Source organism: Odocoileus virginianus, chromosome 12 (assembly GCF_023699985.2).
Source record: "Odocoileus virginianus isolate 20LAN1187 ecotype Illinois chromosome 12, Ovbor_1.2, whole genome shotgun sequence".
Taxonomy (NCBI): Eukaryota; Metazoa; Chordata; class Mammalia; order Artiodactyla; family Cervidae; genus Odocoileus; species Odocoileus virginianus.
Genome location: NC_069685.1, coordinates 60,859,494 through 60,886,311, shown reverse-complemented (window position 1 = coordinate 60,886,311; position 26,818 = coordinate 60,859,494). Strand labels below are relative to the sequence as shown.

Below are 26,818 nucleotides of genomic sequence, written 5' to 3'. Positions count from 1 at the left end.
TCTTTGCGACCCCATGGACTATAGCCTGCCAGGCTCCTGTCTCTATGGGATCTCCTAGGCAAGAATAGGAATGCGTTCCTCCTCTGGGGGATCTTCCCAACCCAGGGATAGAACCTGTGTCTCCTGCATTGCAGGCAGAATACAACAAACATCATCTGCAAAAACGACCTCCAATACTTGGCTTACAAATCACTGCAAATCCTCTTGTAGGGATGTGTGTGTCAAGGAGATGATTAGGGAGGCGCCAATGTTAGAGTCCAAAGACGGTCGCAGCAGCTACAACGTGGCCAAATTGGCAACAGCAGGGATTTAGTTCAAGTATTAAGTGCTAAGGGTTTCCCAGGTGGCTCAGTGGTAAAGAATCTGCCTGCCAAGCAGGAGATGTGGATTCAATCCCTGGATTGGGGATATTCCCTGAAGAAGGAAAGGACAACCCACTCCAGTATTCTTGCTTGGGAAATCCCATGGACAGAGGGTTGGGCTGTAACGGGCCAGGCTTCAGCCCACGGGGTTGGCACAGAAGAGTCAGACATGACTTAGCAGCTTAACAACAACAATTAAGTGCCAAGGACATAAGTTTCTGGAGTTTCAAGTGCACGTCATTTGGTAAAGTCACCTGGCAGGTTAATTGGTGAGTGGCTGAGAGGCAGGATCAGGTGGGCCTGAGGGCAGGCAGAGCAGCCCCTCAACCCCTCCCACTGACGCTCAGAGCACCGCTTAACCTCGCCAGGTGTGACTCAGAGTCGGCTGCACTTGGGCCCGGATGCAGGTGGCGCCGCGGGGCCGCAGGCTTGAAATTGAAATTGGGGTGGGCCCTGCTGGCGGGGGCGGTGAGGTGCATCCCTCAAGGCAGCCAGGCCGGTCCTCTCTCCAGTCCCGCCTCTGCTTGGTGACTGCTTTGGGGGCGCAGAGCTGTGTCCTGGGGAGGGATAACTCTTTTGGAAAGGAGGTCTGCACCTCTAACCCCGCAGAAATTGGTGTTCAGACACCGTGGGGCTGGAGGAGAGGGACCCGAGGGCACAGAACTGTGGGCGCATCACACACAGATCTTCCTAATCCCAGAGGAGGAAAGACAGAAGGTGAGCTGTGTGGGCCAAGTCCAGAGGGCCAAGACCAGAGACAGGAGGGTGGAGTCACAGTGTAAGGGTGTGTGTGTGGGTGGGTGTGTGGACTAGCAGTTTGTGGGTGTGGGTGTGTGTGTGGTAGCAATTTAAGGGTAGGTGTGTGTGTGTGTGTGTGTGTGTGTGTTAAAGTCTAGGGCACATTTGGGCTCCTCACTGTGCTATGGGGATGCCTCGTAGGTAAGAACTCAGGACACACCCGACTAATACCAGCAAGTGCTTTGACCATAGTGCCTTGTGAATGCATGTGAGGAAAAGAATCACAATCAACAATCTTCTTAAACTCCCACGAGTATCTTCCTAGGTCCCCCATCTTTTATTACAGGACACTCCTCTGACTAATTTGGCGGCAGTCCCTTTCATTGGTGTGGTGTAAGCATCAGGTGATGCTTACAGTAAAAAAAAAAAAAAAAAATTCCCAGGCAACAGTGCAGAGATGTCTAACATAACTGTGTTCTTTAAGGGTCTCCCCCTTCAGGGCCATCGGATTCAGGACAGCAATGACTGGCAGGGCCAGAGTTCACGCCCGAGGCAGACGGCGGGACACACCACCCTCGGAGCAGGCTCCGCCCGAGGCGGCGAGGGGGCCCCCAACGCCTCGAGTGCCCGGAACCGAGCCTCCACTGAGCTTCGCTGACTTAGTGAAACGAGGCACAGCGGTGAGCTCCCTCACGTAGTTCTCTCTATGCAAAAGATGCTGCCTTTCCAGAGAAGAGGGAGGCTGGTGGCTCAGCTGGAATAGCTCCTCTCCTGCTATGGAGCGCTCTCCTGCGGAGACTGCGGCTGGGCTGCCCTGTGGTAGGCTTTGTCTCCACCGCTTGCTTCCCTTTCTCCTGTGTGTCTTCGCAGATGCACACAGGCTTTCTTCCAAACCTGAGTGGGTGGAGAGGCACCCAGATCCCTTGGCCTCAGCCAGTAACTCCTCTTTGGGGAGTGACCTCAAAGCGGGCGATTTTATTCAAGCGTGTGAACAGACTGAGTTGGACAGAATTTCCTGTTTTGCTTAAAACTCGGTATCCCTGCTGTCTCCAGGCATCTCGGTCTTCTCTTATCCCCTATCCTCTTTGTGTGCTGAGGAGGGGTGGGTGGGTCTGGCTTTCACAACCTCTGACTGATCCCGGTGCTGGCCCGGCAGTCCCATGACCCCAGCGGTCCCATTCTTTCTCCTCCAGGACTGTTGACCCCCCGTCACCTGCTGCCTGCTCTACACTCCTGTGGCTCCTCCTCCGTCTTCACTTTCAGCCTCCGACATCAGCTTCTACGTCACTGAGACAAATACGGCACCCAAGCAGAACTTCGGTGCTGCCTTCACTGAATCTCCACATCCTGGCCTTGGCCCTTCACCCGAGTCCCCAGGGCACTGGCTCTGCTCCTGCCTGAGGTCCCTGAGTCAACTCTCCATCCCCTGAATCTCTCCTGCGGTTCTCCTTTCTTATCTCCCCAGTCCTAGGTCATTCCCCTCTGCCTACATCCAGCTGAGCTGACTTCCACCAACAAGAATCCTCTCCTGGATTCCGCTTTCCCCACAGTTAACTTTCCTTCTCTTTGCTTCTCATCAAAGAAGTCTGGTGTCTACTCTGAACGCCAGCCCTTATTTCCGTCTTGTCCATTCACTCCAGCCAGGGGTCTCCCCCATCCCTCTGCTGAAAAGGCTCTGGTCAGGCTTCCCCAGTATCCTCCACTCGGTCAGTCCTCCAGGTCAGTCCTCCGCGGCCCTGGCCTATCGCTTACACGTGGAACAGTCGAGCCCTCTTCTCTCCTTGGTCGTCTCCTCCTTGAGTGGTGGTCCCGTCACCACACGCCCTTGGCTTTCTGCTGACTTCACTGGCCACTGCTGGAAGCTTCCCTTGGCTGGGCTCTCCTCCTGTGCTCTTCAAATGCCCAGGGCCTCATCCTTGGGCCTCTTCTCCTTGGTCCATGCGCGCACACCCTTGGTCATCTTAGCGGTATCATGGCTGTTAAGTGTGATCTGGTAAGTGGACAGGTTCCCCTGTTTATATCTCCAGCCAGACCCCTCTCCTGCACAGAGGACCGTCCCCATGGATGTCTCACGTTCCTGATTTGCCCTCCCAGACAGTTCTGAACTACTTCACTTGGTGAAATCCCCTTCTTACACTTGTTTAGGCCGAAACCTTTGGATTTATCCTCTTTTGACCTCACTTCACAGAAACCACCAGGAAGTACTTCCTTCCCCCCTGACTTACAGAAAACAATCCAGTCTTTGATCATTTCTCACCCTCTCTATTACTACCCTCTGGGCTGAACCACCAGGGTCCCTGGCTGCAGCCCACGAACAGCCTCCTAACTCGGCATGCTTTTGCCCTGGCCTCACCCTCAGTCTGTTCCCAGCATCGGACCAGATTACCTCGGGTTCGCGTCCCGCCCACAGCCTGTGAGGGCTCCTGTTTTCTCAGAGCCGGAGGCGAATCCCTTCAGCTGGCCGCCCCTCCGCTGCCCCTCTGAGTCCTCCTGCGTCCCCCTCCCTGTTCATCTTGCTCTCCCTCGAGCTTTTCTCCCTTAGGAGCTTTGCCGTGTCTTCTACCTGAGGTTTGTGTAACTTGTTAACTCGCCTCCTCTCAGTCTTTGTTGCAGTGTCAGCTTCTCACTGAGGTTCTGTCCCCCATGAGTCAAGACCACCAGCCTCCTTCACACCCCACCTTTACAGTATTTTCCATACTTGGCTTCCTCCTATTTTTTTTTCATTTCCCCAGCAATTATCATATTCACGCTATGTCAGTTAATTGTTGATTTATTTTCTGTCACTGGAATATAAGCTTTTCAAGGAAGTTTCTTTGCCTTTTGCCCTGATACATGCATTATGGCACATGGCAGGCATATAACCTGTGGATGATAGTTGAACATATGGATAACATTACTCTATCTCCCAAAAACATGCAGGCTCAGCAACCTCGTCAGATCCAGCCTAGACTCCAGTCACTGACGGGTGTTAGACACGTGGCTGGGGCTGGGCCACCAGCAGGAGCAGAAGCGACGCCTCAGCCTTCAGGTAAAAGGAGGGAGGAAGAGAGATTCCGTGAGGGGCAGAGAATGCTTAATACATGGCAGTGTTAGTCGCTCTGTTGTGTCCAACTCTTTGTGATCCCATGGACTATAACCCACCAGGCTCCTCTGTCCGTGGGATTCTCCAGGCAAGAATATTAGAGTGGGTAGCCATTTCCTTCTCCAGGGGATCTTCCTGACCCAGGGATTGAACCTGGGTCTCCTGCATTGGCAGGCGGATTCTTTACCACTGTGCCACCAGGGAAGCCCTCTTTTCTGATGACCCATTGCTAAATAATGTTTGGTTCCTTTGCTATCCTTTCTACCTCAAAATATCTTTAATAGCTGGGGTGTAATATTGTCCTTTCTAGGTACATTCCCCTTTTTGTGTAAATTGACAACTGTCATGCTTGTTTGTACATTGAAGAACTTCCACCGCCATCTGGATCACAGGGATCCTTGCTGAGGAAGACGAGGGATGTTGGTAGAGATTATCAAGACTTTGTGGTAAATACTCGGCAGAATTTGGTCCACGTTAGAGAGTCGACAAAAGGTATGCTGGCCATTAACAATACAATTTTATGTTGTTGTTTAAGTATCTGTGATGTTTTATACCATCACTTTAAGTGGAGGTACCCTCTCACATTCTTACATTTTTATAATAACTTTCACTTTTGCAGAAATTAAGACTGACTTTAGAGTCCTGGAGATAACTCATTTTCCTCTCTTCCTTTTATAGACACACTGAGATAGAATGATCCAGTTCTTTGGTTGTGCTGAGACATACTGATTAATAAACTGCACCCTCCCCCAAAAATAAAACATTATTATATACAGTGGCTCCCCTCCCCCAACCCCCAGCTTTTGGGACATTTGTGCTGCAGACGTTTTCTTTTGATATTTCTGTTAAATATAGAAATATATCTGTTAAGTACCTGTATTTAAATACCTCTGTTAAATACCTGTCTGCTTGAACTTCCTAAATGTGGGTTTGCATAAGGACTCACCTAAACTCAGGTGAGGGATTCTGATGCCAGGCGTACATAACTGCTTATGTCGTTTGCTGACCACCTCCCTTGTTGGATCTGACTCTGGCTCTCAATACCATGGTGTCCAGGTCGTCTGGGGCCTGATCAGCCAGACTATCTCATGACTGACACAGGGTTCCATTTTCCCAGGCACGCAAGGTAGCCCGGTAATGCTACTTTCGAATCATGTCCGGCTCAAGTCTTGCTCTCAGAAGCATTTATACAAGTACAACGTCATCTACACACCAGACATAGAGGATGGAAGCAAACGGGAAGCTTTACTCTCTGAACTTGAAAAGTTCCTGGGAAATCGTTGTATATACGATGGAAAATCTCTGCTGTTGCCTCACTCGCTGGGGGAAACGGTTAAGTAGTATCTATATCTTCCTACATGCTTTCTGCGTTCTTCTACCACATCTGTAGTAGCATTCTACATTGTTCTTCTCTCCCGTTTTTCACTCTAGAGTAGCCAGAGTCTCACCATTCCTGGGCAACAGTTTGTGGAGAAATCCTAAACACTCCTTGCCCATAGGACTTGTAACTGACCCACGTACCATGTTTAATTTTCACTGACAGTATCTAGCGTTTCATCTCACTGCCTAAACTGAATTTATTTGACATAAAGGTAAAATATAACTTTCACCTTTTTTGATGGCACAATATGTTTCAAATGCTGATACTGAAGTTGAATAATGGCAACCCACTCCAGCATTCTTTCCTGGGAAACCCGATCGACTGAGGAGCCCTGGAGGGCTAGAGTCCATGGGGTCGCCAAAGAGTCAGATAAAACTGAGCAACTAAACCGCAGAAAAAACAATTTTTAAAATTCCCTGTTCCCTCCTTTTCTCTCTCTTTTTTTAAACAGGAGGAAAAAAAACACATTAGAAGGACTTACTGCTTTATCCTATAAACTTCTACGGTAGAGGGTCAAATAATTCATAGGAACTTGCTTAAATGAAAGTTTGACTTGCACATGTAATTCTGGCTCTTCGCTTTGGTCTTGCCCATCCCATTTTTTGCCTGCGTCTGCCTTTCTGTGGGAGAGACTGCTCCTAGCACTTGTGCTGTGCAGGGCAGCCAAGTGACAATTCAATCTGTCACGGTGGAGCTTAGTTTCCTTGGAAGAACTAAGGGAATTTTTTTTTTTTCTTCCTCTCAGAAAAAGGAAGTGGTCAGCAAGTTGAAAAATGAACCTGTGACGATAACCTTCGAGCTCTCCAGAGAACTCCAGACCACTTCTCCAGACTGCCTCCGCTATTACAACATTCTCTTTAGAAAGTATGTAAGATGCTTTCCTTCGGATTCAGTTGACCCACACTGCTGTGTGTCAGTGATGCCGAACACAGCCGCGTGCTTCCAGCGTTCTGTGTTCTTGACGAGTCCCGCGTTCTGAGAGGGTGGAGGATCTTCTGAGATGCAAGGACACTGGGGCTTTCGCTAGGCACGTGCAAATTCCATGGGTTTCTCCAGTATTCCACTTCCTGCCCACCTCTGCCTTCCCTGTCGGGAACCTGTCTCGGAGAAGTGATAGACATCAGCTATGTATACCCATGCTTATTCCTTTCTAGAGCAAATATACTTGTTGTCTGTTCTAGACTCACGGTAATGAACAAATAGTCAAAACTTGGAACACATCGACTGCAAAAGATGTTTCGATTCATTTCTAGGAACGAAGGACATACATACTGATGGCCTTTCCATGTAATACTGTCTTATATTATGAAAGAGAAAATTTGAGGTTAAATTGACTTCAGTATTCACCTCAGTGTATTAATAATTTACTTGTCATTAATAGTCATTATCAGGCATTTTGTGTTGTTAGTATAAAGAAAACCACTGACAGATCATCTCCCTCTCTAATGCATCCTTATGTGTATTAACAAATGCTTACTAATATTCACTACACTTTCAACAAAACCTGTTCTTCCATTTCTAGAATGTTGGAAAAGATGGATTTGAACCAAATTGGTCGCAACTATTACAATAAAAATAAGAAGACTGAGTTCAATGAGTATAGGTATGTATGAAGTGGTCTATGAAGTGTGAAGTCTCACATTCTATAGACATAATCATAGAAACCTTTGAGAAAGTTGCTCATCTGCACTGGTGTATGATTTACAAGTGATCTTTTAAATACTCTCCAATGACTGTGAACAACTAAGTTACAACTGAATTTATAATTTGAACTTCAAAATTTATCTACCCTAAAAATTCCTGGCATGATAAACATAAACTTTTAAGATGGTCAGTTATTGTATAAACCTTAGGAAATCAATCATCTGAATCTTGGATAATTTCTCTGAAATTATAGTCAATCCAACACTTGCCTCTATGTATGTCTATTACTCATTGGTATATGTATATATAATTTACATCTTATATATCATATATAGTCTCACATGAGTATATACAATAGTTTAAGCCTGCAAGTGGTAATAAAAATGATTTAACAAAGATGTATTACTTTTAACTAGCACATCTAGTAAAAATCTCTATTTGAAGGTCCTTCAAAAGGTCAGTGATTATTAAAAATAAGAGACTAAAGCTGACACTAACAGTACCCATTTTGGACAGTGAGTTTAGGGCCCCTACCACTTGGCTTTACGTCCAGAGCCGGGATCTTGACACCCACACCTAACTTGTTTGCAGGTTGGAAATATGGCCTGGCTATGTTACTTCTATTCTTCCATATGAAATCGGTCTTACTCTCTGTGCTGATGTGAGCCATAAACTGCTCCGAATGGAAACTGCTTATGATTTAATATCACACACTCGTGAAAAAGTCAGAGGAGAAGATGCCAAAGAGAAAATTCTTAGAGAATTAGTTGGGTCATCTGTTCTTACAAAGTAAGTCTGCTTTTTGAAAACCTATGCAATCACTTTTACATTTTTTCATTAGAGATGTTCCTTGGATTTTAAAATGGTTAAATGTTGACATTCAGAAGCAGAAATAGCATGAAAATGGTAAGAATCATTAGATACTTTTTCTCGCCGACATAGAAGTATGTGTCAGTTGTAAACTCGGCAGTCCTTGTATGTCCTACTGCAAATCTGGTCGTTGGCTCTGAACCCTTATTGCACATGAGGGTATGTATGCTGCTTCCAAATTTACTTTCCCTTCTCTTTGTCTATAGCTATTTTTTAAAATTTGTGCTTAATTATAATGTAGCAAATTTCCATTTGAAGGAAGTTTTTATTTTTAATCTCCCTCTACACTAGAAATCTTAAATTGATAAGAGGACATTTTGGCTGCTGCTGCTAAGTCGCTTCAGTCGTGTCCGACTCTGTGCGACCCCATAGACGGCAGCCCACCAGGCTCCCCCGTCCCTGGGATTCTCCAGGCAAGAACACTGGAGTGGGTTGCCATTTCCTTCTCCAATGCATGAAAGTGAAAAGTGAAAGTGAAGTCGCTCAGTCATGTCTGACTCTTAGCGACCCCATGGACTGCAGCCCACCAGGCTCCTCCGTCCCTGGGATTTTCCAGGCAAGAGTACTGGAGTGGGTGACATTTTGGCTAAGTAAGCTTAAATCCAATCTTAAGAAGACCAGAGTTGGAAGACTCGCACTTCCTAATTTCAAACCGTATTATGAAGCTACAGTAATGAAGACAGTGTGATGCTGGTGTAAGGGTAGACATAAAAATCAGTGAAACAGAATGGGGAATTCATGCATTTAACCCTCACTATTAAAGTCAGTTGACTTTTTGACAAGGGTATGGGGACAATTAAGTCAAGGAAAGAATAGTCTTTTCAACAACTATTGCTGGGATAGCTGTATATTTACCTGCCCCTTCATCACAGGATATACAAAATTAATTCAAATTTACTAAAAAATTAACTCAAAATAGACCTAAATAAAATTTTTAGAAGAAAACATGAGTAAATTACTTGACTTTGAGTTATGTAAAAACCTTATTAGAAAAGTCACCAAAAGCACAAGTGATGCCAAAAGAAACAAATTGGACTTAACCAAATACAAAATGTTCTTTTAAGAACACTGTCATAAAGGTGAACAGACAACTGGCAGAATGGGGGAAATATTTGCAAATCTCACGTAGTAAATAATTTTTGTGTAGCTGCATAAAGAATATTTGCAACTCAATAATTGAAAGAAACTTGACTTTAAAAAAAAGGGCAGAGAGTCTGAATAGACATTTCTCCACCTAGAATTACAAATGGCCAATAAGCACATGAAAAGATGCTCAATATCATTAGCTACCAGGGAAATGCAAATTCAAACCACAATGAAATGCCACTTCCTATCTAACTAGGTTAGCTAAAATTGAAAAAGGAAGATGTTAACAAGTGTTGGCAAGGATGTGGAAGAATTGGAACCAGCCGTCATACACTTGGTGTGGCCTCGCTGAGGAGCCTGTCATTTCCTCAATGTGTTAAATTCAGCATTACCATGTGACCCAGCAATTCCACTCTACATACCCAAGAGAAATAAAACCATGTCAACCAAAATTGGTATATGATTATCTACAACACCAGTATTCACAATAGATTGAGTGTAAACAACCCAAATGTTCATCACCTGGTAAATGGATAAACACAAATGTGGTATATCTATACGATGGTATATTATTTGTCAGTAAAAAGGAAGGAAGTAGCAATACATGCTACAGTGTGACTGAAGCCTGAAGAAACCCAGTCAGGGAAGATGCATATTATATAATTTAATTTATATGACGTGTGATGAGTCACACACATGGGGCAGTAAGTAAACTAGTGGTGGTTTAAAGGGCTGGGTGGAAAGAAGGGGTGACTTATAGTTAAGCTTAACTATACTTAACTACGAGCTTAACTATATACACATAAGCTCATAGTTAAGGTGCTTCTTTTTGGGTGATGAAAATATTCTAAAATTGCGTTAATGGCTGCATGAGTCTGTGAATATACGAAAAACCACTAGATTGCACACTTACAGGGTTGAATTGCCTGTTGTGTGGACTAATCTTAACAAAGCTGATATATCCTACAATTAGAGTAGGATTTTAAACCACTCCCTTTTTACATGGTTCGATGCACCAAAGTCAGGAATAACACCATATATTCCACGATTATTCTGCAGGTATAACAACAGAACCTATAGAGTGGATGATATTATTTGGGAGATGTCTCCCAGCTCCACATTTACCAAGTCAGATGGCAGTGAAATCTCCTTTGTAGACTACTACAAAGAGGTATGGAATTTTCTTTAAACACATTCGTCTTAAAAAATTTTCCTATTATATAGTTAAGTATATGTCTCAAGTCTTATTTAGATATACATATGTATATATTTGCATATATTCTCCCTTTGGGTCATTGAAGCTTGACTTATGTCAAATATCCTTGTGTCCCAGTGCCTTGTGTAGAGGGTAAAGTCACATAATTAGAATGGCTCCAAGATGGCCCTGCCTGTCAGGGCATCGCTTAGATGTAGCTATGGTAGTTTTAAACATGGAGATGGGTTGTTAGGTAGAAAACAAAATATGGTAGAACTTCAGAAATGAGAACGTTACAGAGGAGCTTCAGCCCCACAGATCTTGGTTCGAAAAGAACGACCAACTACAATCTGAAACGATGCCTGTTATGTGTTAAATCTAATTCATGGATTCCTCTATTTTTAATTTGAGTGCTCACAAAGACATAAACTCAGGCCAGTTGGTGAGGTTGGTTTTCTAGCTTTGGCTTGTAAAAGAAAGATAATTAAAGGAATGGTAGATATATGTGACAAATGGAAAGAACTTATAAACGGATGATTTTTTAAAAGTTATAAATTGACACTTAAAAAAGCCTGTATTATATTGGGACCCAAAGCCACATGGAATTTGTAGGTACATAGCCCTTTGACATCCCTTCAAGGGGTGGTTATTATGACATCTTCATTTGTGTTTCACACTTACTGCTTGTTCATTTCAATCCCTAAAGCATTTAGTGAATGCCTATTGTCTATCTTGGGTATACATTAGTAAGACAATTGAGTTCTCAGCTCTCAAGGGACTTGCATTTGCTTGGCAGACAGAGGTGATGAAAGAAGAAAACTATTCTAGTAGTTACAGGGGACATGGAGGCAATTAAAACTGGGTGGTGTTATGGACAGTGTCTGGTGGCTACTGGGTTTGCATATTCTTCAAAAGCTTCTCGGAGAAGCTGATACCCAATGTCAGCAAGGAGCAAGCTGGGTGTGGATGAGGGAGAAGAGAGGGTATAAAGACACTGTTTTCAGGATGGGCATGGTGTATCCAGAGCCCAAACAAGGGTGGAGTGTTCTCGAGAGAAATTGGATGTTACCATCCAATCACCTTATGCAGATACTTGTAGACGTCTTGTCTAATGTACAGAGAATGGGCTGCACGGGGGTAAAAACTGAGCAAGGGAAACCCGTGAGAAGGTTAGTGAATCAGTCGACTTAAATGGTGGTTGGTCTGGAGCAGGGTGGGAGAAGTTAGGTGGAAATGGAGAGGATACAGTGAAGGCTTGGATGTGATAAGTGATGGAAAGGGGTGACTGAAATGTAACCCTTTGGCTTTATTTGAGGAAGTGAGTGGATGGAAGCATTATTTACTGAACTGGGGGGAGTCTATGGGAGGAGCTGGCTTGGGGATGAGACAGGCACTGATGGAGTTGCACGCTGAAATATCAGAGAGTTGACTTTAAAAGGTTTACTTCTGGCTTGAAGACTTCTGGCTCTCAAAGGCTCGGAGATCCCATCTGTTTCCATTTTGTGGCTCTACCGTCTTAACAAGTGGACTCCAAGGTTGTGGCGTTAGACGAGAGGAAGCAGCGGCTTACTGGCTCTTAGGTCCCTTAGGCTGAAAGCTGCAGGCTGACGCCCTACTTCCAGTCATACGTGTTAAAATCCAGTCCTATAACCTGAACCTAACTCAGTGAGCAGTTCTCTTCCGTGTACAGATGTGGTGAGTTCAATATCATTACTCTGCCAAAGTGGGTTAAGTTAAAGCATGTTCTCTGGGCCTGTCGATGAGTCTGGAGTCACAGGGTGTACAGCCTGGAGTTTTTGTTTTGGGAACAAGCTCCTTTTGAAGTTCCCAGAAGCTTAAATGCCACTGAGTGAAAGTGAAAGTCTCTTGATTGTGTCTGACTCTTTGTGACCCCATGGACTATACAGTCTATGGAATTCTCCAGGCCAGAATACTGGAGTGGGTAGCCTTTCCCTTCTCCAGGGGATCTTCCCAACCCAGGGATCAAACTCAGGTTGCCTGCATTGCAGGTGGATTCTTTACCAGCTGAGCCACAGGGAAGCCCAAGTATACTGGAGTGGGTAGCCTATCCCTTCTCCAGCAAATCTTCCTGACCCAGGAATCAACCCGGGGTCTCCTGCACTGCAGGTGGATTCTTTACCAACTGAGCTATCAGGGAAGCCTTTAAATGCCAGATGATACTGCAATTCATGTGGCTAACTTATTATTGACGAGGACCTTGCTAACAAGTAGCCAACTGAGCTATCAGGGAAGCCTTTAAATGCCAGATGATACCGCAATTCATGTGGCTAACTTATTATTGACGAGGACCTTGCTAACAAGTAGCCAACTGAGCTATCAGGGAAGCCTTTAAATGCCAGATGATACCGCAATTCATGTGGCTAACTTATTATTGACGAGGACCTTGCTAACAAGTAGCTTAAGAACAAAATCTATGAAGAATCTGCACATTGGGTTGGGAGCACAGACACCCTGTTGTACAAGAATTTGCTGCCTTAGGGATAGGAACTTCTGTATGTGAAGTCTTAGAAGATGCCTTTCCTACTGGAAGCAGGGCTAAGTATTTAGGGCAAATAAACAAGGAGGAATGCTGGGAATAGATGTATAACTGCCCCTCTAAAAAGTGGCCAGGGTTTTTTTGTTCCCTATTAGTAATGGGAGTCCTCTTGAAAGTTCTCAATATGTTTTAGAAAGTTTGAAGGCATTACTGTGGTGAGAAATACATATTCCGAGAGCCTCTCACCTATCTACATCTATATTAAAAAGGGTAGTGCAATGATTCCATTATAGTTTGGTGGGTGTCCTATCCTCCTTGGCCATCTATGTTTATCAGTGACCCCTGGGACATCAAATCAAGAGAACATTTAGAATATTTTTGGTGCTTTCTTCAACTTGGGGAAACTGTATCACACCACCTCTGGGCCTCCAATTGTGATCCGAAAATATACCTTTGCACCTATTTATGTGACGTTACTAAGGTTTTGCTAATAGTCATGCCAGTGTTCGTTGTTCTGTTCAACAGCGGTATGGTACAGTGGTCACTACCTTAAATCAGCCACTTTTGATCACCAAAGGCAAATGGAAAAAGAGCCGGCAGGACACATCTCATCAGCCTATCATGCTGGTTCCTGAGCTATGCCACCTGACAGGTACTGCGGATTTATCCCATCTTCATAAAAGACACCCCCCCTTCTTTAAAGTCACCAATATTACTTTATAGGCTCTTTCATAAGATTCCACATGACCCAGACCTGTGTTCTCTCTGATTTCCTCCTCCTTCTGGACACAACAGTTAAGTCTCCTCTAATACAAATCTATTCTTACTGGTTCAGCATGTTATCTTTCAGATTTTTTTTTTTTTAAAGGCTTAACGGATGACATGCGTAAAGACTACAGAATGATGAGAGACTTGTCTGCCCACACGAGGATGGATCCAGATAGAAGGCAGCATAAACTGCTAACATTTATGGATGCTTTAAGAAAGTAAGTGCTTGGGAATTCCGTGGTGATCCAGTGGTTAGGACTCTGCTTTCACTGTTGAGGACATGGGTTCAATCCCTGGTTGATGAACTAAGATCCCACAAGCCATGCAGACTAAGTGCTACTTTTCTGTCTGGGAGTATGAAGTGAAGACCTGTGTGGATCACTTGGCATCTCAGAGTTCTTCAATTACAAAGTGATGATTGGGAAGAAAATTATATTTGGGAGGAGATTGGGGAGGGAAGGGCAACTCCTTTTTTCTGTCATTGCTGTGTTAGAGGAGGCCTAGAGAGGGTAAGTGCCCGCACAAATGTGAGAACAAAGACAAGATTGTTTCAGAGTTTAGGGAGTTTATTGGTAGCATCTTGACACAAAGGACAAGCAATGAGGAACTTCAGATGAGAGAAATACTGGCTTGTGTTTTGCACATGGATAATTGTCCTTGCTTATTTTCTGGGGTTTGGTCATGTGGAAATATCTTTTCTTTCAGAAATAATACTGTGCAGAAGGAGCTTCGAGACTGGAATTTGGAACTCGAAGCGGGGTTTTTGTCCTTTTCTGGAAGAACCTTGCAAGATGTAAGAATTCACCAAGGAAGAAGGATGGTAAGAACTTCAGAATTATGTCAGAGTTGGGTCAAATTAGTAACAACCCAAAGTGGGACTAACTTGGCTCTGTCAATAACTCTTTTCAGACTACCTGTCCTTTATCTATGAGAGGACAAGTCAGCATTCAATAAAAATGCATGTAACATGCTTGGCATATAGTAAACTCATATGTATTATATATTATATCTTTGTTATTAATATTATTGTGTACATTCTCTTGTAGCAAAATAATCTTCCAAATGTATCCTTAAGAGTCACAATATCCTTAAAAGTCAAATATCTAAAATCAAAATAACCCAGAATAACCCATGGTAAAACTCCAGTGTTACTAACCTATATCTTAAGGAAAAATAGCTATTAGATCAGCTGCTGAAGTCTACAATGGATAAAGATTTCAAGACTGCTTTTTTAAGTCAGTGTTTAATACTCCCAGTATTCTCATCTCAATTGTTTGTGACTTCATAGATCCATACACTTAATTTTTTTTTATTTGGCTGTACTGGATCTTAGTTGCAGCATGAAAAATCTAGTTCCCTGATCTGGGATCAAACCTGAGCCCCTGGCATTGGGAGCACAGAGTCTTAACCACTGGACCACCAGGGAAGTCCCAATCCATGCAGTTTGAATACTTGTCTCATGCAGTGTTGTGTTACCTGTTCTCCTTCAGCATTTTGAATAAGCATCATAATGACAGCAGAAAGCAAGTGGCTTATTGATTTCTTGATTTTAATGGACCTTTGTTTAGAATATAATGTTTTGGAGCTTTCAAGGATCAAATAATAAGTGAGAATTTCACGTTTAAAACTTGAACTCTGTCCAAGTTCTTATAACTGTATCTTGTGGGGAAGGGGGAATTGGGAGGGGGTTACTTTTTTAGAAAACCTGTTTGAAAACATATCAGATTTTATATTAGTTACAATAAACTTATTCTTAAAGTATTTTTAAAAATCCTATCATGACTGAAGTTTAAATGGTAATGTTTCAATAGGAAATATCACAGCATTTACAATGGAAAGGATCTTAAATGATGTCAATTTTTCTTTTTTAATGAATTTTACACCATGGCTTGGAACTCTCTTCTAGTTTGACAACCATAAAGCAGACTGGTCAAAAAACACAAGGGAGGTACCATTACTTAGAGCAATGTCACTGGATCATTGGCTAATAGTCTATACTAAGGGAAATTATGGAACAGCCCTGAACTTGCAGCAGAATCTACAGAAAGTGACACCCAAAATGGGCATAACTGTTAGAAATGCAAAACTGTAAGTAGAGCAGAAATTTTTTTTTTTTTATTCAAAACTGGTTGCTGGCAATCTGAAAGTGGAAGGTTTTGAAACTGTAGGACTCTTGTCATGTTATCCAAACTCTGAAATGTGTCTGAGCAAATAAGTAAAGTCTCCTCCAGCCTGCAGGTATTAAATCAGACTCTTGGGATCTGTAGATTTCTGGCTATTGGGCTTCATCTTGAAGACATGAGAATTAGCAAGTGGGTGGGGTGGAGGGGGGAAGATGGTAAAAACTAGTTTCCAGTCTTATTTCCAAAAACTGAACTTGGTTTTGTCTGAAATGCTGAAATGCTCATCTTGTTTTAATGTGTCATCAGCTGTGTAAAATGTTACATGTTTCACTGTTCATTATTTTTGAAATATGAAATACTTCTTTTCTAGGCTCGAAGCAGCTGATACAGTCCAATCTTACATAAGAACCTTGGAAAAACACGCTTCACAAAAAACACAGATGGTAAGTGTCTATGTGATGTGTGCCCCCTCCTTAGTGAGCTGCATTTGCATGTATTAATATCTTTGAATTGAGATGTTGCCATTGGTTTCCCAAATCAGTCAAAAAATAGAAATTTACCCCTGTAGTGTAGCTCAATACAGACTTTGGGGTTTTAGCTACTACCTAATATCATTGTGTTATGCTCATTCTTTCAGGCTTGAGGACTTAGAATTAATTTTTAAGTCTCAAACTGAAAAACACCATAAAAATATTGAGTAATATGGATTATGGTAGTCACGTGTGTATTATTTCTCTCTCCAGCTATAACCTGCAAAGTCTATGATCTGGTCTCTTCCAGTAAGTGTCCTTTCTTTTGTCTGGTGTTTCTCTTGGGACTTTTCCTTTTCCCCATCCAGTGTCTTAGACCAAGCTGTCAACAAATGTGGTATGTAAATTACTAAAGTTACTTCTTTTTCCTTCCTTCTTTGGGTGCTTTGTTCAAACTTATCTCACATTCTTCATCATCCAAAATGCTCTTGAAAGGAACCTTTTGTTTCTTGATCACAAGATCAGGATATTCCTCCTATTGTCTTATCCATAGAGCCTAGACTTCTCTCTCCTTTCAGCTTCTACCTGGGACACTTTTAGGCTACACTGAATGCTACCTTCTGTGAGTCACCATGCTAGGGGTAAAGAACGTACCTGCTAATGCAGGAGATGTAAGAGGCTCAGGTTCGATCCCTGGATTGGGAAGATCCCCTTGAGTAGGAAATGGCAACTCACTTCAGTATTCTTGCCTGGAGAACCACCATGGACAGAGCTACATTCCATAGGGTCACAAAGAGTCGGACACAACTGAAGCGACTTAGCACACATGCGTGATGGCTACTTTCTGTGAGCCATTATCATACTCAAATGAAATGTCTTACTTTTGAAATCCTGTTTGTAAGTCTTGTGTGCTTGCTTCCTGTCACTGTGATTGAACTCCATGCTTAATTCTTCTCCGGCGTTGTAACCTTAAATGCTTAGCTAGGGCAGGGAAGCTTCTGGTGGGACTCAGCAAAGACTCACATGTTAGAATGGCTTTGAAGAGGCCATGGTGGTGGGTCTGCATCCCAACTCATGACATGACTTTGTCCACTGAGCATTTGCCTGCAAAGTGAAAGACTGCCTTTCTAATTGTGGGGATGTCTTTTAAGAAAGCTTATCTGTATCTTGAATGGGAACATGTCCCACTTTTACCCATTTATCCTGGCTTTGCTTTTTGGACCAATATTGCTTATTCAAGGTGCTCCTTAAATATTTTAAGGTATGCCTATAATCTTATAGGAGAGCATGCCTATAATCTTATACACTCCAAACAACTGGAATGACTGATTAAACAGCAACTGAAAATTATGCATCAATGGAAGTCTCCCTATCATGTGTATAAGCAGGGGTGAAGCCTCGTGACTCACAAATTTCAAAGTCTGTGTGGCATTGGGTGGGTGGGGGGCCAGAAGTGGTCTGTGTAAAGTAACCCACTGAATGTGATGGGTAGATATCAAGCCACATATTTATATCTAAAATTAAATGTTAACTTCTCAAATATTAAAGTGAATTAGTGGTAATACTAGAAGAGTTCATAAGTACTCACATAGTTTGGGAATATTTTCCTCATGACAGACAAAAAGATTAGAGATCACTATTTTAAACAGGTCATGATGAGGAAGCATAAGTTTTTGAATAATAAATAATTTAATTCCTATAAACGTGTGAGTTGGAGGAATAAGGCAGAAATACAGGAAATAAAAGCACATTTAACCTATAAGATTTTTTTAAACTAGGAAGGAAAAGAAATCTACTACTGAGTTAAGGCAGTTAACTTAAGTTAACTTAAGGCAAAAAGAATAAAGTAATCAGCTTCTATTAATACATAATACTACCTATTCCTCAAAATCCAGTATTGGCAGTAAAAATGCCAACTGTGAACACAGTCCCCATTGTGAGGATCTTTTATAATTTTTGTTTTAAAAATGAGTACACATCAATCCAGTGCAAAACCTCCACTATTTTTGTGAGATTTTAAAAACTTTTTGCTTTTCATATTTTCAGACTTATAGGAAGAGTTGCAAAGACAGTCCAACTCTCTCTACAGCCATCATTCAGGTTTCCCAATCAGTATGTTTTATCACATTTCTATAAACATTCTTTTGCCCTCTCTACACCCACCTGTATTGTGGTGTGCTAAGTCACTTTAGTCGTGTGCGACTCTTTGTGACCCCATGGACTGTAGCCCACCAGGCTCCTCTGTCCATGGGGATTCTCCAGGCAAGAAGACAGGAGTGGATTGCCGGGCCTTCCTCCGGGGGATCTTCCCTACCTGGGGATCAAACCTGCATCTCCAAAGTCTTCTGCCCTGGCAGGCAGGCTCTTTACCAGTAGTGCCACCTGGGAAGCCCTCTATTATCTACCGACATATAACCATTCTTCCCTTCTCACTATATATGTAATATGTGTGTGTATACACGTGTCGTTATTCACTGCAGCTACAGGTGTGTATATGGGTCTCCCAGGTGGCTCGGTGGTAAAGAATCCACCTGCCAGTGCAGGAGATGAAGAAGACATGGATTCAGTCCCTGCGCTGGGAAGAACCCCTGGAGGAGGAAATGGCAGCCCACTCCAGTATTCTTGTCTGGGAAATCCCACGGACAAAGGAGCCTGGTGGGCTATAAAGTCCATGGGGTTGCCAAGAATCGGACACAACTGAGTGGATAAGCACACAGACACACAAAAGTGTATATATATGTGTTTTTCCTCAGCCATTTACCTGATCTACACACCTAATTCGAATTCCACCAATTGTCCCCTTTTATGGCAAAATTAATTCCTTTGTTCATCCAGGGTCCCCTGAGGCATCTGACAGGCTTTAAAAATTTTTTTTAGTCTTTTAATCTGGGAAGTATCTTTAATCTATCTTTGGGTCTTACGGCCTTGATATTTTATTTTTTTCCTAAAAATGAACTGGTTAGTGTGGAGAATTATAGTATGGTGAATATTTCTCTTGATCCACATGGGTAATGGATTTAATAAAATCCCATACCCTTTCATGGGCCCTGTGGCTCAGCTGGTAAACAATCAGCCTGCAATGTGGGAGACCTGGATTCAATCCCTGGGTTGGGAAGATCCCCTGGAAAAGGGAAAGGATACCCACTCCAGTATTCTGGCCTGGAGAACTGGACTATACAGTCCATGGGGTTGCAAAAAGTCAGACATGGCTGAGCCACTTTCACTTCACCCTTTCATGTAAAAAGAAAAACTTGCTAAATCTACAATGAGAAAAGAATTGCCCTAATCTGATAATGTCTGCCAAAAACTTCTATAAGTATCATTATGTTAAAAAGAATATATTGATGATTTTTTCCCATTAGTCAGAAACAAGTTAAGCAGGAACCTCTCTTCCTAACTGCTTAGTATCCTACTAGAGGTCCTGGCGAGAGTTTGGAATCTTGTAAATCAGGCAATTTCTATAACAACTCCCCAAATTTGTTTGCTGGTATTGGGGGCGGGGGTAAAATGGGGATAATAGTATATCTAAGTAGACCATTGAGATAATTAACCAAATTAAGTAAAATGCTTGGTGAGTGCCCCACACATAGTGATCATCCATTGATGGTGACCATCCTGGTGATGGTATAGTTCAGTCCATGTTCTTAACCCACTATGTCGACTTCATGATAAAATGAAGTCGAATGACTTTATGTCATTCGAAATCAAATGACCAGCATAAAAGGGTTTTGCAGGTTTAAGGGACTGATGCGTATTTCCAAATAATATCTCACAGCCTGTCTTCTTCCATACATTCACACTCACAGTTGTTGAATGTGTGATTCTAGACCCTTCGCGCTCATGGACTCAGGTATCTGTTTAAACAGGCCCTACTTTGTCAGTGCTCCACCTACATAGCTTTTGCAACACAGCATCCATTTCTCACATCATCATGTTCTTGCATCTCAGGGAGTTTCATGTTTGCTTCCTTTCAAGGTCCTTTGCCTGCTGCCCACCGACAACAAGGAAATTTACGATGGCATAAAAAGATATCTGTGCATCAATTACCCAATTCCAAGCCAGTGCGTGTTGAAACGGACCTTGGACAGACCTAAGACGCCAGTGACCATAGCTACAAAAATTGCTCTGCAGATGAACTGCAAGCTGGGAGGTGCCCTCTGGAAGGTGGACATAGGAGTACGTGGGGATTCTGTTGGCTTCTCTTGCTTTCATCTGTCTGTGGCAGAATTTGTTAAGGTCCTATTTAAATTGTAAATTTGCTTTGTGTTCTGTTCTAACTCAATCTCCTACCCTGTTTAAAACTTAAGCTGCAGAATGCAATGTTCATCGGTATCGATTGTTTCCATGATATTGAACATCGACGGAAGTCAGTTGCGGGATTTGTAGCAAGCATCGATCCAGACCTGACACGGTGAGTTAATCTTTGGGAGTGTTTAGTGGGGAGGCCAGATGAGAGAGGTGGCCCTCATGCACGTTGCTGGCAAGATCCAGGGACAGGTTCTTAGCGATGTGCTCTCCTGACCTTCTGGCAAAGTTAGGCTCCCAGGACATTCTATGTGGAAGCTTCTGGCCATTCTCTATTGCTATCTAACAACTGTGACAAATGTGACCACTTAAAGATAATGCCCACGTGACCACAGGCAGTCCTGTGGGTCAGATGGCGGTCATGGCAGGGCTCTCGGGGTCTTACAAGCATTTGCTATGTGTAAATCCTGAGAAGGCAGTGAAAATGTAGAGCCAGAATGCCTCACCCCATCCACTGAGTGCAAATTCAGATGACGAGGCAAACATATGTCATGACCATTTATCAGGTCATTCCAAGACTCTGAAGTGAACGAAAATGCAGTAAGGGGATAGATACTCAAGACAAATAGGTGATTGTCCTTGATACGCTGAGCACTGGTCACAGTACCTACTGCTGTTTTGAAGAAAACTGTTCCCTCCAAGCAGATTCATATGGATGAAGGGCTGTTTAATCCATTTATATGGATGACTCCTGACCTAGAAGGAGGAGTCTCCAGAAAAACCCAGGGTTTGTACCTAGTGGAATTCCCCAGGAGTCGAAACAGTAGGAGCCAAGTGTATTCAAAGCATGTATAATTTGTAGCTAATATTAATGGCTGTTTCCATTCTATCTTACTATTTTTGTGCATTCAAAATGTTACAAAATGCCTAAGATATGGGAAGAGACCAATACTTGGATCACTGCAGGGGCATGAAAGCATGGATCTTTAGTTGGATCCTTAGCTACTGACAGTGAATTTGGGGGGGGTGTGTAGATTAACTTCATCATTTTGATTCTGAATTAATCTTGTTTTCCAAGCTAATGGTTTATTTTTCTCCAAACAGGTGGTTCTCTCAGTGTATCATCCAGCAGTCGGGGCAGGAGCTTGTCAAGGGGCTGACGACCTGCTTGTATAGTCAGTGTCTGGTGGAGGTTGGAGGGCCTGAGTCTATACTGGTGGAGATTTTTGTGCCCAGCACCCGCCCCCCCCCCCCCCCCCAGCCCAGGGACATCTGGCAATGAGTGAAGACGCTTTTGGTTTTCACAGGAGGACAGAGGTGCTATTGGCATCTAGTCTAGTGGATAGAGGTTTGGGGAGGCTGTCAAATGTCTTACCAAGCATGGGACCGCAACACTCTCTGCCTCTGACCAACACAAAGAACTATCTGGCTCAAAGTGTCCATACTCTTGTTGAGTCTGGACTAGACAGCGGACTTTAGCAGTGTCCTGAAAGCCACCATATTGACAGAAGAATCCAGAAGTTGTCAGAAATAGTAGCCCACTTTGTTCTAAAAGTTATGGTTCAATTTATATGTGTTTCTGACTTCCTTTCAGCTGCCCTGAAGCTCTGGTATGAACAAAATTCATCTCTGCCACATTCTATCATTGTGTATCGAGATGGAGTGGGAGACGGGCAGCTTCAAGCACTGATAGATCAAGAAGTAAAACAGATGGAGTCCTACTTAGAGAAGGCTTACAGAGGACAAAAGTAGGTATATACATTATAAAGAGCAGATTTTGTACGTCTTGCATTTTAGGTTGGGGGGCAGGGGGCGGGGAGGAGTATCTGCAAGTATTGTGGTGTGTAAATTGGAGAGCTGGATACAGCAGCCTTCAGTGGGTGGCTGGGGAGACATACCTTTCCCCAGAAGCCCTGAAGTAGTAGGTTGTGTCCCCACCTGGGAACCCATGAAGCTTTCTCTTTATCTAATCTCCTGCCAAACCTTGATGGAGGAGGGCTTGATAACCTCTGATATTTTTAGCATCCATGAATACAGCCTGTCAGTAGTTTGCACTTATCCAGCTTCTCCATCCTGGAGTTCTGTACATCCCAGGGCTGGGGATTTCTCACAGTTCCCTTCTCTGGTCTCATCTGCTTGTCAGTGAGGCCTGGTGCCTAGCATAGGCAGTACAAATAATTCTGACCTCGGGAGGAGAGGACCCTCCCCCTAGGATCTGAATGGCTATGAGTCGGAACCTCCTCCTATACTGCCTGAATCAGGCTAGTGGAGCTAAGACAGTAAAACTGGGGTGGGCAGAAAGCCGCCTGCCATCTGCAGACTCCCTTTAATGGCTCCTAAGTGTGGGCTGTTTCTGACATTCTGAATGCTTCTGAGATAACACAGAGCAAATAGTGACAAGTGATCATAATCTTTTAAGGGTCAGACTAACTTTCATCGTGGTGAAGAAACGAATAAATACCAGATTTTTTATTGGAAAGGATGGAGGGAGACTTAACAATCCATCTCCAGGAACAGTTATTGACCTAAAGGTGACTAGGACAGAATGGTAAGCCACCTTTCTTTATTTTAAAGGTTCCCTTTTATTTAAATAGCAAGAATTTTTCAAGGTTTGAATAATTTCGATGAGAAAGGAAGAATTGGCCTAAAGAAGGTTAAAAAATGATTTGTGTTTTATACGGTAACTTTTTCTGTCTTCATTTTGTTTCTCAGAATTTAAAAAACAGACAAATATATCGATCATTCTAAGATGACCCAGGTGTTAGGTAGAAATGCTAGAACTTCTGGTTAACTTTGAACTTCTCAAGAAATTATGCAAATAAGAAAGTTATGCAAAACACACAGCAAGAAATAAACAGGACATTCATGCCACTAGAGAGGGAGAAACGAACACAATTTGAAAAAAGACAGAAACACCGATTCTTCTAATAGAAGGCAGGAAAGGACTGAAGAAAACAAAGCCAGTGAAAAATAGGATAAACATGAAGCATAGCATAAAATGATATAAACATTCAACACTGACAGTAAATTGGTTACCTTACCACTTACATAATTTAGGGTGTTTGAATCTATTCTGGTGACTTACTTGAAAGACAGAAACTTCTATTTTTCCCTGAATCACATTACCTGTGACCACGTCTAATGTGCTATTTTGAAGTTTGCTGCCTCTGGGCATCAGCACATATGCTTTTGAGTCTAAATCCCACGAGTGTTATTAATCATGTCAACAATTTCACTGTCTTTTGTAGATGTGCACATAATTTAGGGCGTTTGAATCTATTCTGGTGACTTGAAAGACAGATACTTCCTATTTTTTCCCGAATCACGTTACCTGTGACCACGTCTAATGTGCTGTTTTGAAGTTTGCTGCCTCTGGGCATCAGTACATATGCTTTTGAGTTTAAATCCCACGAGGGTTATTAATCATGCCAATGATTTCCCTGTCTCTTGTAGATGTGCTTTAGCGAACCATTGCTCAACAGTTAGTTGGGCTTCTAAATATAAAGGAAAGTCGGTAGAATGGACTTCTATAAATTAATGTTACTTAAGAGGCTAGGTTTGCTACATCATTTTTCTTCTAAAATAAGCGTGAGACCGACACGTTCTATAATTCTAGGTACGATTTTTTCATTGTGAGTCAGTCTGTGCGGGAAGGGACCGGCACTGTCACTCCCACTCATTATAACGTCATCCACGACACGCTTTACTTGAGCCCGGATGCAATACAGGGTCTCACTTACAAACTCTGCCACATGTATTACAATTTTTCGGTAAGTTTTTTTTTTTTTTTCCCTTCAGTTTGGTAGTGTATATCTGTCAACCTCAGACTCCTAATTTATCCCTCTCCCCTGCCCTTTCTCCTTTGGTAGGCATGGATTTGTTTTCTGTGTCTGTAAGTCCATTTCTGCTGGGTAAATAAGTTAAATCTGCACCCTGGTTTTTAGATTCTACACATAAGTGGCACAGTGTAATATTTGTCTCTGACTTACTTCAGGTAGCATGGTGATCTCTAGATTCATCCATGCTCCCACAAATGGCGTCATTTCACTCTTTATGGCTGAGTGAGTATGCTCTCAGAGAAACATACCAGGACTTTGTCCATTCATCTGCTGCTGAGCACTTAGGCTGCTTCTGTGTCTTGACTATTATAAATAGTGTTGCTGGGGTGCATGCATGTTTCTGAGTTAAAGCTTTCTTCTTTTCTGGATTATGCACCCAGGGGTGGAATTGCTGGATCATGTGGTAACTCTATTTTTGGTTTTAAGGAACCTCCATACTGTTTCCCACAGTGGCTGTGGTATTTTTTGATACTGATTTTCCTTCACATCTGTGAAACTGTACAAAATTGAATCTACTTTTTGAAACTTGGATATCTAGAAAAAATTGAAACTTAGGGGAAGTAAACATAAAGGTTAAAAAAATTTTTTTTTCTTTCTCCTTAAGGGTATCATCCGAGTTCCTGCTCCTTGCCATTATGCCCATAAGCTGGCTTACTTGGTGGGCCAGAGTCTTCATCAACAACCACATGAATCTCTGTCAAAATACCTCTTTTACCTTTAACCTACAGAAGAAAGCACAGTGGGATGCTGAAAAACATAATTTGTACATTTATCTTCTCATTTTGCATCTGTACATCTGAAATATTTTTTCCAGATGCATGATCAGAATTTAAAACCATTCTTGACATGGATGAGATTCAGAGATTTTAAGCTATTTTCAACACAACCACTAACTTAAACATGAGGCTTTTCTTCTCCAGGTGGGAGAACTGACAATGAAGGTTTTGACTCACAATTTAACCTCTCAAATGTGTTACAAAGACTTTATGATTCAATGTGCCTGAATCCTCTGCTCCAAGTAAAGCTGCTATAACTGTAAAGGTTGGGAATTAGTCACATGGAGAATATGTCTATGAACAAGTAAATTCTACTTGGAAAAATCATACCTACTTTGTTTTTGAAACAATCTTTTCCTTGAGGACAGCGAATATTTAACAGTGGCAAAATTAAATGGGAATTTGTGTTTAATATTTTATAAGGAAGAAATAACCTACATGTGAAATAGTTTATCCTTTGTACACAAGTAATAATCAATTTTTTTCTGGTGGAGCTGTAGTAAGGATTTGAAAGTTGGCAGCTCAGGAACATAATATTTTGTCATTTTTCCACAAAGAAGGTAAAAAAGGGCTTTGTTAGCATTTGTTTAATTAATTCTCTTGTGCATGTTCTAAATGTGACATATTGTGATAGCTGTACCATCATCAGAAGATAAGCTGTTTAAAGTTGTCACGTTTTTCCTGAAAGCAGACATTTTTTTCTCTCTCCACTTAAACCTACCTTTAAATATACTTAAGAGACAGCATGTGAAACTTTTATTTTCCTATACTCCTAAATGGAGTGGTTTTTTTTTTTTTGAGGTGGGGTGGTTAGGGAGAATAGACAGGCTTTGAATATATCCAAAATGATATGCTTAAAAATAACTGCTTTGATTATAGGTTAACCATTTAGGTTTGAACCTGTCTTATAAGAAAATGAAAACAAGTTATTTAAATATACTGCAGTCCAGGTAATGTCCTACCTAGCTATATATGGTCTCCATGATTAAACATATTCTCTTCTAAAGCTAGAATTTGATTTATGATAATACATGTATGGTAGCAGGTTTCGAGAGATCTACAGAAATCACTTGGAAGGAACAAATTCAAAGTAGTAAGAACTTTATGAATGTTTTCTATAAATGCAATACAAATGTCATTTATTTGTAACACTAATTTCTAGACTTATAAAGTTAAAATTCAATAAAGGTATTCATGTTAAAAATCATTGAATTCAGTCTTATTATTAAAAATATATGCTGGTCTTAGGCTTCTTAATCTGCTTATTAGAAAAAAAAATTGTTGCTTTTCTAAGACTGATAGAAATATTGTGACCAGGACACTATCTGATTTCATTAGCCTACTAGTCCTTTATAAAATCAGATGAAGGAAACTGGGTATCAAATATTTCTAGGGGAAAGCTGTATTATTCCAAAGGCTTAGTAGATAAACTTTCTCCAGTATATCACAGTACTACCTAAGTTTCATGTTGCTGAGTAGGTGTTAGGCAGACCAATTTAAGGTCTTTTAGGAATGAATTTGGTTTAAGTAACAGTGTGTGTGTGTGTGTTTGTGCACGTGCACACGTGTGTGTGCTTAGCTGTGTTCAACTCTTTGAGACCCATGGACTGTAGCCCAGCAGGCTCCTCTGATCATAGGATTCTCCAGGCAAGAATACTGGAGTGGGTTGCCATTCCTCCTCCAGGGGATCGCCCCAACCCCGGGATTGAACCCGTGTTTCTTGCGCCTCCTGCAGGGCAAAT

General features: G+C 42.2%; 1 protein-coding gene and 1 long non-coding RNA gene across 2 annotated transcripts in view; one reads left to right on the top strand and one right to left on the bottom strand.

Moving 5' to 3' along the window:
• Positions 1–26,818, bottom strand: part of LOC139037813 (uncharacterized) — a 33,862-nt gene that overhangs the window by 2,950 nt on the left and 4,094 nt on the right. The gene's annotated exons all lie outside the window — the stretch shown is intronic.
• PIWIL3 (piwi like RNA-mediated gene silencing 3) lies at positions 1,233–26,283 on the top strand. Its single transcript, XM_070475462.1, has 20 exons — positions 1,233–1,780; positions 4,020–4,128; positions 4,549–4,674; positions 5,300–5,514; positions 6,309–6,427; positions 7,086–7,166; positions 7,799–7,996; positions 10,223–10,334; positions 13,381–13,507; positions 13,724–13,841; positions 14,329–14,473; positions 15,530–15,711; positions 16,117–16,189; positions 20,192–20,392; positions 20,524–20,627; positions 21,566–21,636; positions 22,056–22,209; positions 22,881–23,009; positions 24,078–24,231; positions 24,905–26,283. Exons 1-20 carry the CDS (start codon positions 1,622–1,624, stop codon positions 25,019–25,021), a joined length of 2,694 nt encoding a protein of 897 aa, XP_070331563.1. The 5' UTR covers positions 1,233–1,621; the 3' UTR covers positions 25,022–26,283.